The 17954-nt window shown below is 48.4% G+C and overlaps 1 protein-coding gene across 3 annotated transcripts in view; it reads right to left on the minus strand.

Annotated features, from left to right (window-relative positions):
* The window catches only part of PHF12 (PHD finger protein 12), a 51998-nt gene extending 35807 nt beyond the window's left edge, over positions 1-16191 (minus strand). Inside the window, exons 1-2 of one of the 3 annotated variants that reach the window (XR_009868437.1) lie at positions 15594-16190; positions 14765-14946 (exon numbers count right to left, since the gene is read on the minus strand). Coding sequence is in view for 2 of the 3 variants with exons in the window: in XM_062215626.1 (XP_062071610.1) it covers positions 14765-14946; positions 15594-15659 (248 nt within the window). In the remaining variant the exon portion in view is untranslated. Of the gene's footprint in view, positions 1-14764; positions 14947-15593 lie in introns of all 3 variants that reach the window. The other 2 variants (XM_062215626.1, XM_062215627.1) reach the window with 2 other exon arrangements.
* Between the last annotated feature and the right edge of the window lie 1763 nt (positions 16192-17954).

The following is a 17954-nucleotide window of genomic DNA, read 5'->3' on the forward strand; positions in this document are numbered from 1 at the left end:
CTAAGTTTTATCGCCTTCTATGTAGAGCTGGCTTGTGGCATTCTCCCAGCAAAGGACACCTGGAGAGGAGTGCTACAAGGAAAGGAGGGAGGGAGGGAAGGGCACTAACAGTTATACCAGGTGTTTGCCTCTGTTAACTCTTCTACAAGCTGAGCCCCAGTGCCACAGAGCTTGATCTATCGCTGGCCTGGTTTCTTTTACTAACCTGGCTTCCCCACGATGGAAGATGGGCTGACTGCAAATGTTTTTAAAAGAGGCTTCATGTACTCACTTCATGGTAGATGCTGGAGCCCAACTACTTGAAAAGGGTCAACATTCTGGCCTCAACAGTCATTTTCTAATGCACCTAGGGAAAGTTCCATTGGAAGGAAGAACAAACAACTCCAACACTGTATTCCAGAAGAGTCTCAGAGGTATGGAAAATGGGGTACTGTTCTGTTGCCAAATTTCAGTGGGCTACCAAGAAAAAAGGAAATAGCCAGGCCACACTCTTCTTGCAAACATGGCTCAGCAATCTGAATCAGTTTACAGTTTATAGATATTGGATGTAAAATTCTATAAAAGCTCAGAAAACTAAACACACTAACAAAGTCTTTATTTAAAACCAACGAAATGTAGACAACAGGTTTCTACTAAACACCCAGCTGCTTTTCTCTAAGGAGAGATTTCTGCTTCATTTGTCCTCCCCGACAGTGTCTATTAAAAAAAAAAGGAAGGAGGGAGAATAGTTTTATCTGGACCATAACAGCACAGGATTCATTCCCACCTTTTTCCCCTTACCCTCTCCCATCCCCCAACACTACACAGAAACCTCAAAGCTCCTGGCCCTACAGGACTGAAGTAATCTCCTGGGCATGCTGTCAAACCATGCTGTCGTGGTTTGATGCCACAGTTAAGTGCTGACTTGGGGTTCTAAGCCTTCCAGTTATACCCCCAGTGACCTATTTAGGAGTTGAACATACTTCTCAGAGATAGAAGGCCATAATTTTTCCCTTTGGCCTACTTTTCTCTGAGATAGTCCCCAATCAAAGAATGAGCACCCTGAAGGTCTGAATGTGTGCACACAATGGTAAGATCTGAGGAAAGCCCACTGAGAAATGCATTAAATACTTAAGTCATGGGCATGAGTTATTTGCCATAACAAATAAATTGTAAGCATTTTTTCAAAGATGCCAAAGATGTCTGATACTACAGAAGTAGGTACTTCTTTTGACATGATTGATAAGTTAAAAATGTCTATGTGTCATCTATGCCAAGAGAAATAGGACCACAATGGAGGGATACAGCAAAACTAAAATGAGAAAAGCAAAATACTGCTTATCAAAAAGCTAAAATTAGTGACAGAATTCCACCTACATTTAAAATGATGCTTTTGAAAAAGATGGCAAGCAAGACACAGGAAAGTTAAATATAGCCAACCTAAGCAGAACCACTTAGTAAAATTAATGTAGTATAATTTTCATAATACATTCTGACCAATAACTGGCGACTATCAATTGAAAAAGTTCACTACAGAGTTTCCCTCTAATGTTTCCAAAGTTTTGTTAAAACAGAATCAGCAGAACCTTGTCTAATAGTTCAATGAATGTGGGAATTAAAAAGTTCCCAGCTCATCATTACAGGAGCACAGGGGTGGTAGAAAGAAAAGCAAGAGTAGGTCTGGGGGACCGACGCTGTGGCTTAGCTGGGTAAAGGCACTGCCTGCAGTGCAGGCATCTCATATGGGTGCTGGTTCAAGTTCTGGCTGCTCCACTTCCAACCCAGCTCTCTTCTATGGCCTGGGAAAGCAGTAGAAGATGGCCCAAATCCTCGGGCCCCTGCACCCATATGGGAGACCCAGAAGAAGTTCCTGGCTCCTGGATTCGGATTGGCATAGTTCTGGCTGTTGCGGCCATTTAGGGGAGTGAACCAGCAGATGGAAGACCTCTCTTTCTGCCTCTGCCTCTCAAATAAATAAATAAATATTTAAAAAGAAAAATAAAAGAGTAGGTCTGCATTGCCCAATTTCATAATGCATTGCATTAGCTTCTCTGCTCTGTTCTCTAAACAAAAGCAGACAGGAGAAAAATAATAATACTCAACCTCCCTCTGCAGATCACAGAGGAGTGAAAGCCTGCAAATGTGCTTATGCTGCCACAGACATTTCCACCTGAATCAAGCTTGCTGGTAATTCTGAGAGGCTGGCCTGGAGGTAAGGTGATATCTTTGGGCTATGGTTAAATACAAACCCCATGGAGAGTCCTCACTCAAACTTCTATCACAAAGAGCCTCACACAGAGTTCAGATCAGTGGGAAAGACTGAAGCTAAGCTCAGGTGCAGAGTTCCTCCTGGCCCTGCTGTTACTCTTTATGTCTTTTCTGTATAATTTGTCAGAAAACAAGGGAAGGGCAAAAATTAAATACCAGAATGATTAACCTATAAGAAAGCAAATGTAATTAGGGGAAAAGGATAGTCATCTTGTGGCTGTATTATCAAAGATATCATCCACTTGGAATAACCTAGATATTATTTCCATTCCCCAACTAGTGTTTACCTTTGCATGTCTCTCATTTGTAATGCCACTAGGTATTATGCATCAAAGATGAGAACAGAAAATAGGCCAGCCTCTGGATTTCAAGTAGTTTAGTGAACATTTATTTAGTATAAACACAGCACAGGGAGGGGGCAGGAATGGCTGTTTGACTAGCAAATCCACTTTTTCCATTACTTAGAAAATTTCACCCATCTGCAAAGTACACTTGGAATTTTTTGCTGAGTTCACCACTGGCTCTATGTAGTTGGGTTCCCTCTTTCTGATGGGTCAAATCAATGATTTATTCTTTTGTCACTATCTATTGTTCCCCTCAGCTTTTGCCTCTCACACAAATGTACTAAAACCTCATCTACAGGCCAGCGCCACAGCTCACTTGGCTAATCCTCTGCCTGCGGTGCCGGCACCCTAGGTTCTAGTCTTGGTTGAGGCGCAGGATTCTGTCCTGGTTGTTCCTTTTCCAGTCCCACTCTCTGCTGTGGCCTGGGAAGGCAGTGCAGGATGGCCCAGGTGCTTGGGCTCTGCACCCACATGGGAGACCCAGGAGGAAGCACCTGGCTCCTGGCTTCGGATCAGCACAGCCAGCCGTAGCGGCCACTTGGGGGGTGAACCAACGGAAAAGGAAGACCTTTCTCTCTGTCTCTCTCTCTCCCACTGTCTAACTCTGCCTGTAAAAAAACAAACAAACAAAAAACAAAAAAACACCTCATCTTCATTCTCACTTGCTGAGACCTAGATTTAGAAATATCCTTGGGCTTAAAGATGAGGGCTTTGATATCTGGAAATGGCAGGCAGAGAGTCACCTTCTCTTTCTTCTTAATTGCTCTCAAGTCATGGGAAGAACAGTCAGCTAGTGACCTGTGCATGTGTCCTGGGCATGATGACAAGTCTGCAGTACCAAAGTGCCTTTCTGAAATTTGGTCTAGGACTTGTACTGAATACAATGTCCTCCTCATTCAGGAAACTGGCAAGGGGACAACCATACCCCTGTGCTGTGTCTCTTGGGAGGCTTGCATTATGCAGAGGTGCTCTTATAAGTGTCACTCATTGAATGGCAATGCACCTGGCCACGTTGTATTCCCTGGGGCTTCTAGGTCAAAGGAGACCAGTGTATGTTGTGGGGGAACAGACATTTCTCTTCTGGTGATGTAAAACTCTGGCATCTCCAGATAAAAACACACTTCTGGAGACTGTGTGGCACTAACATAGTAAGAGCCATCCTAAGCCCAAGCAGAATCTTTTACTAGGGTGGCTTACATAACCACACACCAGAGGAGTGGCTATGTATGTGCTTGGGGTGGGACAAGAAAAGGTCAGAGATAGATTTCAACTGACTCATAATAAAAAGGCTAACATTCAGCTTTATCTATTTCCTATTACTCTGCCACTTAGAGGAGAAAAGATGCATCATTTCTGTTAAGAAGCAGGACATTTGTATTTCTAGGTGGCCAAAATTCTTGAGAGCATCAAAGTAGACTATTTCTTTTTTATATAAGTAATATAAAACCTGCAGGTAAATTATTTTCTGTGCTGTCCCCCTATTTACTAACTACCTAAGGCTTATATTAAGATAAACAGGTGAGTTTGCTACAGGATACAATTTCTTATTCTTGGACCCGGCGCCGTGGCTCACTTGGTTAATCCTCCACCTGCTGCACGGCATCCCATATGAGCGCTGGGTTCTAGTCCTGGTTGCTCTTCTTCCAGTTCAGTTCTCTGCCGTGGCCCGGGAGGGCAGTGGAGGATGGCCCAAGTACTTGGGCACCTGCACCCGTGTGGGAGACCAGGAAAAGCACCTGGCTCCTGGCTTCGGATCAGCGCAGCGCCAGCCGTAGAGGCCATTTTGGGGGGTGAACCAATGGAAGGAAGACCTTTCTCTCTCTCTCTAACTCTATCTGTCAAATAAAAATTAAAAAAAAAAAAAAAAAAAACAATTTCTTATTCTTGTTAACGAGGTTCAAAAGACAGCACATTAATGGATCTGGAGTTATTTCCACCCCAACTGTTACCAATCAAACTGCAGCAATTAAAAATCTTTCTTAAACTAGGAGTCTCTGAGTATGAGAAGCGTGCAGACTCAGAAATTTTTTTTTATGGCTGTTGAGTACTGTGTGGACATTCTGCCTACAAGCAAGAAGTGGGTTTTTATATTTCCTCCTGGGTAACTTCCAGCCTCATATTTCTTTGCCAGGAAGGATCAACCAGAAAAGTAGAGGCAGCAATGTATCAGAACCCATTGTAATGTTCTTGACTTTGAGATGTCCCATCCTGACTGGAGTTTACAGAGGAAACTCTTTACTCAGTTATTATTATATAGGTAACACAAATACAGATATTAAGAGTGTGCTGAAATCAACAAATTTTTTTTAGGTAAGACAGAAAAAGAAAAGAAAAAAGGGGAAGTGAAAAGGTAACCCACAGAATGGCAGAATATTTGCAAATTATATATCTGAAAAAGGATTTATAGCTAGAACATACATACCAGGGCACTTCAAAGAGTTTGTGTAAAACAGAATTAAATGATAAGTTTGGGGTAGTGAACTAGCAAATGGAAGACCTCTCTCTGTCTCTGCCTCTCTGTAACCCCACCTTTTGAATAAATATTATTTTTTTAAAATGCATGTTATGAAAAAAGTGCACGTACTTCATATTTTTTTGCACCAAAATAGACTTATCTGGTCATTCCTTTTTTTTTTGGACAGGCAGAGTGGACAGTGAGAGAGAGAGACAGAGAGAAAGGTCTTCCTTTACCGTTGGTTCATCCTCCAATGGCTGCTGCGGCCGGCGCACCGAGCTGATCCGGAGCCAGGTGCTTCTCCTGGTCTCCCATGCAGGTGCAGGGCCCATGGATTTCAGCCATCCTCCACTGCACTCCCGGGACACAGCAGAGAGCTGGACTGGAAGAGGGGCAACCAGGACAGAATCCGGCGCCCTGACCGGGACTAGAACCAGGTGTGCCGGCACCACAGGCGGAGGATTAGCTTATTGAGCTGTGGCACCGGCCTGGTCATTCCATTTTACACGAACTTTTGAAAGTGTTCTTGTATAAAGAACACTCCCAACTCAACTTGAAAAAAAACCAACAATCTAACTAAAAATGGACCAAGAATCCCATCAGATACTTCTCCAAGCAAATATACAAACAGCAAATAAGCACACAAAAAGAGGCTTTATATCATTAGCCATCAGGGAAACACAATTCAAAACCACAATGAGATACAACCTCATGTCCACTAGGATGGTTGTAACCAAGACAGACAATAACAAGTATAGTTGAGGGTGTGGAGGTACTAGAACCCTCAGCACTGCTGGTGGGAAAGCAAATCCAGCAATTTCACCTTTACACTTCCAAGAGAAATGAAAACATGTCCACACAAAAATCTGCACCCAAATGTTCACAATAGCAAAAAGTATAAATAACTCAAGTATCCACTGACAGACAAATGGATAAACAAAAATGTGGTATAATCATACAACGGAATATTGTTCAGCCATAAAAAGCCCCAACTCTGGCCGTTGCAGCCATTTGGGGTGTGAACCAGCAGATCAAAGACTCTCTCTCTCTTTCTCTCTGCCTCTGCCCCTATAACTCCGCCTTTCAAATAAATCAATCTTAAAAAAAAAAAAAAGAGAATTGGCCGGCGCCGTGGCTCAACAGGCTAATCCTCCGCCTTGCGGCGCCGGCACACCGGGTTCTAGTCCCGGTCGGGGCACCGATCCTGTCCCGGTTGCCCCTCTTCCAGGCCAGCTCTCTGCTGTGGCCAGGGAGTGCAGTGGAGGATGGCCCAAGTGCTTGGGCTCTGCACCCCATGGGAGACCAGGATAAGCACCTGGCTCCTGCCACCGGAACAGCGCGGTGCGCTGGCCGCAGCGCGCTACCGCGGCGGCCATTGGAGAGTGAACCAACGGCAAAAGGAAGACCTTTCTCTCTGTCTCTCTCTCTCACTGTCCACTCTGCCTGTCAAAAATAAAAATTTAAAAAAAAAAAAAAAAAAGAGAATGAAGATCAATACTATAAGGATGAGCCTTGAAGAGGTTCACTAAGCCCTTTCAAGTAATTTTACATTTCACTTGTACTTTCACTTAGAGCTGAACAAAAATCAGTGTTTTCACCCAACACTTACTAGGGAACACTTGAATTCCTTTTCAGCTCAAATTTGACAATTTATTGAGCATTCCTCTGATTTGGCTTAATAAGAAAAAGCCTAAAAACCTTTTGGAGGCATATGTGATAAAGAATTGATCACAGACCAACACGAATTATATCTCCAGATTCAAACGGAGAAGTACCTAAATGTCTTTTGCACATTTCTGCCTGCAAACGTACACAGAAGTCATTGACAAACATCCCAAACTGCCCTACTGTGAGTATATTAGTGGAGCCCACTAATCTAAAGTGTTCTAAAATACTTTGAGAGCCTTGAGGAACAGCAGAGGTTCATGAGATTGTATATGCAGCCTACCTTTCACTAACTATTGTAATTAACTTTGGGACAGGTCCCAAATGAAATGTTTCCTGTAACACCAATAAGTTCCTATAAGTTCTTGCCTTAGTTCAAACAAAAATTGTCACCTTTCAAGAATGTTCCTTTTTTTTTTTTTTGACAGGCAGAGTTAGACAGTGAGAGAGAGACAGAGAGAAAGGTCTTCCTTTTCCGTTGGTTCACCCCCCAAGTGGCCACTATGGCCGGTGGGCTGCGCCAATCCGAAGCCAGGAGCCAGGTGCTTCTCCTGGTCTCCCACGCGGGTGCAGGGCCCAAGCACTTGGGCCATCCTCCACTGCCTTCCTGGGCCACAGCAGAGAGCTGGACTGGAAGAGGAGGAGGAGCAACCAGGACAGAACCAGCGCCCTAACTGGGACTAGAACCCGGGGTGCCGGCACCTCAGGCAGAAGATTAGCCAAGTGAGCCATGGTGCTGGCCTAAAAATTTTTTTAAAAAACTTATTTGAAAGAGTTATACAGCAGGTGAGGCAGAGAGAGAGAGAGAGAGAGAGAGAGAGAGAAACAAAGAGAGATGTCTTCCATCCTCTGGTTCACTTCCCAAATGGCTGCAATGGCTAGGCTGAAGCCAGAACTTCATATGGATCTCCCATGTGGGTGACCCAAGTACTTGGGCCATCTTCCATTGGTTTCTCAGGTACATTTGCAGGGAGCTGGATCAGAAATGGAGCAGCCAGGATTGAACCAGTGCCTATGTGGGATACCAGTGCTGCAAAAGGCAGCTTTATCCACTATGCCATGGCACCAACCCCACCTTTCAGGCATATTATCCCTTTTCCCACTTCCAATGTTTCTGATATTTCATTTTTCAACCCAAGCCATTTGGGCCACACACATTTTAATTAAACAACTAATACCAAATATCCTTTTTCTTAAGGGTAGCTCTTGTGACTTTAAACTAGCTATCATTAAACTTTTTTTTAAATTTATTTTTATTTGAAAGGCAGAAAGACAGAGACAGAGACAGAGAGGTCTCCCATCTGCTGGTTTATTCCCCAAATGCCCTCAACAGCTGGAGCTTGGCCAGTAGGAAGCTGAGAACCTGGAACTCAATCCCAGTTTCCCATGTGGTAGGGACCTAAGTACTTAAGCCTTCACTGCTGCCTGCCAGGGTACACACCAGCAGAAAGCTGAAATTCAAGATGGAGCCAGGGCCAGCGCAGCTCAACAGGCTAATTCTCCGCCTGTGGCACCGGCACACTGGGTTCTAGTCCCGGTTGCCCCTCTTCCAGGCCAGCTCTCTGCTATGGCCCGGGAGTACAGTGGAGGATGGCCCAAGTGCTTGGGCCCTGCACCCGCGTGGGAGACCAGGAGAAGCACCTGGCTCCTGGCTTCGGATTGGCACAGCGTCCTTTGGGGGGTGAACCAACGGAAAAGGAAGACCATTCTCTCTCTCTCTGTCCACTCTGCCTGTCAAAAAAAAAAAAAAAGGAACCAGAACTCAAACCCTGGTACTCTGATATTGTATGCGTGTGTCCCAAGCGGCTTCCTACCTGCTGCCCCAAATACCTGCCCTATTTTATTTTTTATAATTTATCTATTTGAAAGGCAAACTGAGAGTGAGAGTAAGAGAATTCTTTGATCTGCTGGTTCACCCTGCAAACGGCTGCAAAAGAAAGGTCTGGGCCAGCTGAAGCTAGGAACCAGGAACTTCATCCTTGGCTTCCATAAGGGTAGAGTCCCAAGCACTTCAGCCATCTTTCATTGCTTTTCCAGGTGCATTAGCAGGGAGCTCAACTGGAAGCAGAGCAGCAGGGACTCGAACAGTGCTTATATGGGATCCTGGGGTCACAGGCAGCAGGCTGAACCCACTATGGCACAACAATGACCCCAATGACTATCTTTTATTTTTATTTATTTATTTTTTTGACAGGCAGAGTGGATAGTGAGAGAGAGAGAGACAGAGAGAAAGGTCTTCCTTTTTGCCGCTGGTTCACCCCCCAATGGCCACTGCGGCCAGCGCATCTTGCTGATCCGAAGCCAGGAGCCAAGTGCTTCTCCTGGTCTCCCATGCGGGTGCAGGGCCCAAGGACTTGGGCCATCCTCCACTGCCTTCCCGGGCCATAGCAGAGAGTTGGCCTGGAAGAGGGGCAACCAGGATAGAATCCAGCGCCCCGACAGGGACTAGAACCCGGTGTGCCGGCGCCGCAAGGCGGAGGATTAGCCTGTTAAGCCACGGCACCGGCCGACTATCTTTTATTTTTTAACTGAAGTACTCATCTCATAAGTATTAGCTCCTGAGCCTCAAAATAAGTTTAAGAAATGTGTATCTGATCTTGAGTTAATGCTGAATGTTCCTGGATCCTCCACGTTGGGTGGACCACTTAAAAACAACACACATATATCCCAATGCAATCCAGCAAATATGATAAATAAAATGAGTGAATAAAATTTTATATAAAAGGGGCTGGCACTGAGGTGCAGCAGGTAAAGCTACCACCTGCAGTGCAGGCATCCCATATGGGCGCTGGTTCACCTCCCAGTTGCTCTACTTCTGATCTAGCTCTTTGCTATGGCCTGGGAAAGCAGTAGAAAATGGCTAAAGTTCTTGGGCTCCTGCACCCATGTGGGAGACCTGGAAGAAGCTCCAGGCTCCTGGATTTGGATCAGCCCTGCTCCAGCCATTGTGACCATTTTGGGAGTGAACCAGCAGATTGAAGACCTCTCTGTCTCTCTCTGCCTCTGTAACTCTGTCTTTTAAATAAATAAATATTTAAAAGAAAAATTAAATATAAAAACAAGTTAGCATTACTGATTGTAAAATCATTTTATTATTGATGGGACAGAGTGATGGGTGGAAATCCAGATGTCATCTCCAGTTCTTTAGTGTCAGGCTTCTAAGCCTGTTTTGTCAAAAGCAACAGATTCATAAGCTATCATTAAAAGAAACATATTTTAGGGGCAAGCATTGTGGCACAGTCGTTGAACCCACTGTTTGGGACTCCCACATCCCATATTAGTGTGCCTGATTTGAGTCCTGGCTACTCCATGCTTCGGATCCAGCTTCCCCCTAACGAGCCTGGGAGGCAATGGATGATGGCCCAAGCACTTGAGTTCCTGCCCGCCACGTGGGAGACCAAGATGGAATTCCTGGCTCCTGGCTTCAACCTGGACCAGCCTTGCTCAGCCACCGCTGTGTGGGTACTTGGGGAGTGAACCAGCAGATGGAAAAACAGGCTTAGAAGCTTGGCACCAAAAGTGACATCTAGATTCCTACCCATTATTTTGTCCCACCAATAACAAAATGATTTTATAATAAACAAGTTTTCTTTCTCTTTTTCTTTAAAAAATATTTATTTATCTAAAAGGTAGAGCAATAGAAAGAGATCTTCCATTTGCTGGTTCACTCCCCAAATGGCTGCAACAGCTGGTGTTGGGCCAGGCTGAAGCTGCGAGTTCCATCAAGGTCTCCCACGAGGGTGGCAGGGGCCCAAGTACTTGGGTCATCACACATTGCTTTCCCAAGCACATTAGCACAGAACTGGATTGGAAGCAAGAAAAACTGGGACTTGAAAGCGTGCTCCAATATGGAGTGCTAGCAACCAAGTGGTAGCTTAACCTGTTGCACAATACTGGCTGGTCACAGTCTCTCTGTCTTTCTGTGTTGTGTGTGTGTAACTGTGCCTTTCAGATAGGGAAATCTTTCCAAAAAGGTACTTTAATTCATCACTTGCTGATAACATTCTAATGAGGAACTAAACGACAAAATCAGAAAAATCACCTCCTTAAAAGTTCAAACAGCAAAGATTTTCTGCAAAGCAGTTTTATATCCTATGTGTGAAACCTTTGTTATGACTCACCGAAAATTAAATATGCAAAACTCCAAGCTGAGCTTAAGCTTTGCCTGTGCACAGAGACCTTTTTACTCTCATTCTTCGAAAACCTCATTTTGGATCTCGCTGCCAACACCAGAGAGAGGAAAGCCGGCCAACAATTCCAAATATAACATGCGGAGGCAAATGCTACAGAAATCTGTCTGACGGGAAGGGACCATGCTGAGGGCTGCTGAGGTAGATGCACTTCTCAATCAGACTGTTTTGGTCCCTCGGTCTGTTTGGAGCAAAAATTCCATGAGAAAGCACTCAGAGGAAACCAGAGTTTCCAGTCTCATTACTGCTGCTCTATGATATTCACTCTTGCCGGCAACAACAACCCTCTCCATCTCAAACTGAAAGATGGGTCAGCGGCATCTAAAGCTCCACCACTTATTCTAACTTTAAACAGATTTTACAGATCAGTTCACGGAGAATGGAATTTTCACAAAGCTCAACTGTGGCTTAACAATTATGATAAAGGTCAGGTTCATCAAGGAACACTTAAAAACACATCTTTTCCCATTTTTCCAGGGGCAGATTTAGTAACCCCTACTTTACTCTGAATAATTAATAGACCAGTTAAACTTGGATAAAATGATTACACTATCACTTAAACACAAAGAGATCAGCTCTCTTAGTTCTTCAGTGAGGTCACTGAGGTACTGAGCACAGAAAACTCATTTCCTAACCCAGAGGATCACTACAGAAGCCCGGAAACAGTGCTCCCAGTCTAATTGGGAAAAGACGATGTTCCTTATACAGGGCACTGGCCCCTGAGAAAAGACAGGACAATTAAAACAGCTTATTTGGACAGTCATTTCCTCCAGTCGTTTATGTCAGAAAAATCCCCTGTGGTTTACGGCTATGTCATGAAGCGCAGGAGGTAAAGTTTGCTTACATTCACTTCTGGAACATTTTACTAGATCCCAATCACTTGTGAGGCAGATGGGCAGGAGACAGTAGAGAATGAAAAAGGACTTGTTACACGGAACTTTGAACAGAGAACCAGAGCAGCAATTATGACCCACAATATTTGCAAAATTCCAAGTTCATTCTTGTACATTCTATACATAAAGGAAATTAGTGCTACTCTGCTTATTGAAATAATTCGGTCTCAGCCAGTTAGAAAGGGAAGTAAGAGAAAATATAGCCATACCTCCCAAGCTCACTCCCATATGGTATAAGCAAGCAGTTAACAGGACAACTAATGAAAACACATTCAGGAATAGAAAGTTTTCAGAGACACTAACTGCATGACCAAACTACTCTGGTTGAGTGGGTTAATGGAATACTTCACTCTTGCTGGAGTGTGGGTTAGGAGGCAGGAAAGTGGGATAAACTTCATTTACTGAACGAAACTCAGCTAGGGAATGCTTCTTTAAGACTCCCAGCCCTGCTATCTAGAATGTTTCGTGATTTAGATAACAGCTCAGCTCCGATAAGTCAGTAGTACATTCAGTCTTAATATCTTTAAAAGGAGAATTGGAGATATGAAACAAGCCCTACCTCATTTACTACAGTTCTCAAATCTCTGATTACCAGTTGCCATTCACGATCTCAAAAAAGTGTTCAATGAAATGCACAGCCTGAGCAAGCCTGAGTGTCACCAACAGCTACAAGTCTCTCTCTTTCCTTTCAGCTAAAGTGGAAAGTATTAACTTGACAGAACTCAGACTCGTCTAATTAAAAAATTCAGGTTAGGTTTCCGAGTTTAAAAGCTGACCTCAGGTGGGCATTTGGCACAGAGTTAAGGTTCCACATCCTAAGTGCCTTGGCTGAGTCCTAGCTCCTCCTGATCCAGCTTCCTGCTAATGCACATCCTGGGAGGCAGCAGGTGATGGCTCAAGCAATTGGGTCTCTGCCATCCATGTGGGAGATTTGGGTTAAGTTCCTGGCTCCAGTTGTTGAATGGCATTTGGGGAATGGCGAGATGTGAAATTTTGCCTCTCGGCCTTTCAAATATATAAATTTTAAAAGCAAGGAGGAAAAAAAAGCCTGGTCTCATGCAAAACAATATACCTTTTCCAGACCTAAAGTCCCCAGTAATTTCAGCTTTATTAAACAAATCAGACTGAAGATAACAGAGCTTATCAAATTCTTAATTACCAATCTTGGTTAACACCCACTTCACCCTAGAGATAAAACATTAGCCCATACTTTAAGTCAAGGAGTCCATAACTGTGCTAGTATACATATCAAACAAGCACAAGAGAAAATGCACACAACTGAGAATAATCTAATTCAGATCCAAAACTTTCCTAAGGAACAACAGCAAAGGAAACTTGCCTATTGGTATTTTCTCCAGGTAGATTACACCTTAGGGCAGGTGAAGGCTAAAAACCACAGACCCTTCCTGCTGTTAGTCACTTGATCATAAAAATTTTAAAGCCAGCAGCAAAGCTTCCTCCAGGATAATCATTTTCGCCCCTGCAACATAACAAGCCAATAAGAGGTACCCTCCTGGGCAAAAGTATCTTGGGGATGGTAATAGGAGCTTCCTACATAACTTCTGACCAGACTCAATTTGTCCAGTATCAGTCATCTAATAAGTGTTCCAAAACCTACAATTAGTACAAATAGAATTCCACAAACAGAGAACAGATGAATGGAACTGTGGAGGGATGTAAAGAGGAAAAAATTTCCCCCCCAAACAGGACTAAAAAAAGGCAACATGGAAAACTGGGTAGGAACACACAGCACAGCCCCCTTCTTCCCGCCAAACAGAACACGACCCAGTAGAACCAGACGCAATCTGGGCTGGATGCGCAGATGCGGGATTTTAGTGGAAGGCAGCGAGGTGACTTCTCTCAGGCAGAAGCTCTGATTTTCAAAACTCTTCTTTACCGGATTGTTCTGGGCTGAGCTGCTGAGGAGGATCAAGCAGCGGGCGATCAACCCAGGTCCCTCCTCCCTCACTCTCTTGGGTCTCTCCCCTCCCCTCGCGTTCAGTAAGGGGGGGGGGGGGGGGAGGAAGCGCACAGCTTTCCAGTTCTCAGCTCCTTAAAAATGCCTTTTTGGATCCATCGCATACAAGGCTACCCCGGCAGCTAAGAATTTTGCGGCCAAGGGCTCCCCGATCCGGGAAGGAGAAGTGAAATCGCAGCCCAAGGGCAATTTTAATTGTCTAACCCGGCCCGATTTCCTAAGAGGCAGCAGCGGGGCGGGGGCGGCGGAGAGGGGAAGTAGCTCCAAGAGGCAACAGGGGGCAAACGGAGGCAGAGAAAGGGGACCAAAGCGGCGAGATCCCAGTCCCGGCCTTCGAGGAGCTTCTGCAGAAAGGACTCCGGGGTTGCCCCCACCGTTCTCCAAGAGACGTTTGCAAATCATATATGCAGCCAAAATGGCGCTGAGAATAAAAATATAATTTAAAGGCAGGTCGCCATATTGTAAACAGAGAGGCAAAGAAGAGGCCGACTCGAGCCACTCTCCGTGTCTTCCACAGCGGCAAACGCCGGGCAGCGGGGCCTGCACCAGAGCAGCGCGGGCGGCCAAGGGCTCTGCGCACCCACCCGGAGGAGAGCCCGGCCGGGCAGGAGCCCCGAGAGCGGCGGGCGCGCGGGCAGGCAAGCGGCACTGGGCCCGGAGCTCCTCCCCTTCCTCCCCCGCCACCGCTGGCCGTACCCGGCCGGCTCGGTCCCAGCTCCCCTGCGACTTCCAATCCCAGATGGGGCTCTCCTCACTCCTCCCAACCCCCACCTCGGGGTCCGGGCTCGACGCTGCTCCTCCCCGCCGCTCCCCCGCCCCAAACGGCCAGATCCCGGCAGACACCTGGGGGCGGGGAGGCGCTCGCCCCAGCGGCTGCAGAGAGTCAGCTAGCGGCTGCAGGCGCCCGTTATTTCGGCAGGCAGGGGCAGGCCAGGTGAAGGAATGTGCGGAGAGCGGTCCGCCGAGGGGCTCGAGAAGAGGCCAGCCCTTACCAGCACTGGAGGTGGAAGGCGGCCGGGCAGTGGTCGCAACACAGGAGATCTCCACCTTCCTTGCAGCTATCGCAGCTGTCGTGGTTGGTGGCCCTGCCGCTTCTCCGCGGCTCCTTCTCAGGCTTCCGACTCCGCTTTTCCGCCTCGTCGGTCTTGGGGGGAGCCAGCAGAGCTTGGATTTGCTGCACACACATACAAACGGCGTGTGTGCACACTCGGAGCTCCCGGGCGGCCCGTCGACCCCCCGGCGCGGCTACTCCGTCACCCACCCCTCTCCCCCCTTTTGTCCTTCTTCCTCCCATCCAGGCTGCTCCCAGAACCGCTCAGCCCCCGGAACCAGGGGGAGCCCACCCCAACCGCGTTCCTGCAGCACAACAACGAGCGCAGCTTCTTCCAAATGGGGAGGATCAGGGTAGGGGGATGGGGAGAGGGTGCGCGGTTCCCTTCTCGCCACTTCCTTGTATGGACAGTGGGGGACTCCAAAGCCTGGCTCGGGAGAGGCCCGAAGCCCGGTACCCGGACGTGCGGGAGGAAGCACAAAGGGGCCGACAAGAAGGGGGTGGGGAGGCCCGCCGGTGCAACGCGATGGAGTGGGCTGGCGCCTCTGGAAAGCGAATCGAGGGCGGCGGGTAGGTGAAACTGCTGCAAACGTCCTCGGCGGCTGAGCTCAGCCCCCCGAATCGCCGAGATGGGAGGGAGAGGCTGAGCAGGGAAGAAACCCCCCTCCCCTGGCCCTCTGGCGCTTCGAGCTCAGGGCCGGCTTTGTGGGGCGGAGGGCGGAGGTTCCCTCCCGGCGCTGGGGGAAGGGGATGAGGAGGGCCACTCTTACCTCCATCAGCCCCCCCGACGTGTCCAAGTCGTACACGATCGTCTTGGTCTCCATTTTCTCCCACATTCATCCACCTCCCGGGCTGGGCGCTCTCTGCTCCGGCCCCCCCAACCCCGGGGGGAGGGGGGAGGCGGGGGGAGGGGGCGCTCCTGACCCCGGCTCCCCTTCTTTTTTCCCAACACGGGTCCCGACTTCCTCGCCCTGGCTCCCCCCCACCCCCCGGCCCCCAGTCCCTGGGACGGCAGCGTCCTCCCCGCGGGCCGTGAGGGGGGAGCGGCCCCTCAGCCCCGGCCCGGCGGCTGGCTGCACAGTGGGTCCCGGCTCCGGGGGTCAGGCCTCGGCGGGGCCTAGTCCCACAGGCTAAAGCCGGCGCTGGCGACCGCTGGTCCGGCCGGGAAGGCTGGCGGGCGCTGCCATCCCGGGGTTAGGGGGATCGGAGGGGGGGGTGAGAGGTTAGGTGAGGTTGTGGTACGTGAGGTGACTGGGGGGGAGGGTGATGGGGGGTGGTCCCCGGGCTCCGCCTCTCGCCGCCGCCGCCGTCTGCGTCCCGGCTGCCGCGCACTTGGCGCAAACTTACCGCGAGCGCCCGCAAAGCCACCCGCGCAGGCGCCCCGGGATCGCCGCTCGCCGCGCGCAACCGCAGTGACAGCCGGCGGCCGGGCTCCCGCGCAGCCGCGGTGAGGGGGTACCCCCCAGCGCGCAGCCGCGCTGGCATTCGTCTGGAGCCCCGGAGCCCCGCCTTCCTGCCTTGCGCCAGCGTACTGAGATAAAAGGGCGGGACCCGAGGTCTCGCGCAGGCGCCTGGGAAAGCTCCTAGGGGTCACAGCGCAGCCGCAGGAACCCGAGGACTCTTCATCCATTGGTGTTTGTGTGCAGACCGAGAGGGCTCTGTTCCCGCGCAGGCGTGTTCGGGATGCTCCCCTCCCGCCCCATAACACAACCGCCTCCCGCGCAGGCGTATCGTCACCTGCAGGCCCTCAAAGAAAGCTGCTCCTTTCGCCATTTTAGTAATGGGATAAGGGCTGCCGTGTCCTTGTAGTCCTCAAGCATGAACAGAAAGGGGCAAGGAATGTTGGACAGAGCTGGCAGGCTGCTGGTGATGGCAGTATTCTTAGAGGTGTTGGACTGGACAGTTGGTTCCAGCGTCAGGTGTGGCTGGACCAGGCCGCCATGTTGATAAAGAGAAAAGAAAAGCCAGTGCGACAGAAAGCGACGCTTTGGCTGGGTGGCTGCCTCCCCACTTCCCTCCTGCTCCCGACAATTAAATTTAGAACGAGCATCCCTGCCTTGCGTGGTGATGGCACCATGGAGACTTCCGCCTGCCCGTTACTACCCTCTCTCGACCACTGTTCTGAGAACTGCTCAAGAGGCTTAGAGTTTGTAATCCCTGACAACGCCCAGCTACCGGCCCACAGAGGACTCCCACTCCCAGATTGCAATGCGCAGGGGGTCCAAAAGGGCGGACGGGAGCGCATGGCACCCTGGGAGCAAGCATCGCGATGGGTCTGATGGATTGTGGGAGTCGTAGTTCCGTGTACTGTAGGAAGGAAGGAAAGGAGTAATTCGCTTGTCGGGAAGAGATGCTTTCGAGAGTTTCCGTGCTGCATGCTGGGATTTGTAGTCTTAGGGCCTCACCTCGAATTCTGGGCGGGGATGCATGCTCTCCTCCAGGGCGCTCGCCCTTCCCCTTGCTATCGCCGTCAGAGGTGACCAGTTATTGCTGCCCAACTGTAGATGAAGCAGCGAAGAAGGGAACCGCATCGTTGTGCCTAAAAGTGGGCGTTTAAGTAGCATGATTGACAGCGGTGTCCTGCCCATTTCTAATGTTATGGCACACGGCATTCTCAGAATCGTAAAACTGAGAGGGGCCGAGAGACCATCTGATTTCATTCCCGCCTTTCCAGAGGCACAGAGAGGCCGCATAATGAATTTATGGCAGACGTGGGAATGAAACCTTTTTTTTCAATTGCTTCTCTCCCCCCTCCCCCTTTCTCTCTCTCTCTATGAACGAATTTGATCCCCAGGCCAGACACTGTCCACTACAAGATACTAACTGCACCTGGGACAATAAGGAAGATAAGTTATGTAGAGTGGGAATGCCAATGTATGGAATTTTAAGGTTTTTCTTTTTTAAAATGACTTCTCTCTTTTCTGATGACCCTCTTAGTGGCTGGAAGGAATAATAAAATCATGGGGAGGAGGAGTGCTGGAGAACAAAGGTGAACTTGCTGTTCTAACCTCAGCCAACAATAGGCCATAGTGGCTGCGGGCCAGAGAGCTCCTCAAAGGACTGAGTTAAACTGCTTGTATGGAAGGGATCAGACCTCTCAGAAGCTGGAACCTCATGTGCTCTTTCTCATC

The sequence above is a fragment of the Lepus europaeus genome, chromosome 18 (genome assembly GCF_033115175.1).
Source record: "Lepus europaeus isolate LE1 chromosome 18, mLepTim1.pri, whole genome shotgun sequence".
Taxonomy (NCBI): domain Eukaryota; kingdom Metazoa; phylum Chordata; class Mammalia; order Lagomorpha; family Leporidae; genus Lepus; species Lepus europaeus.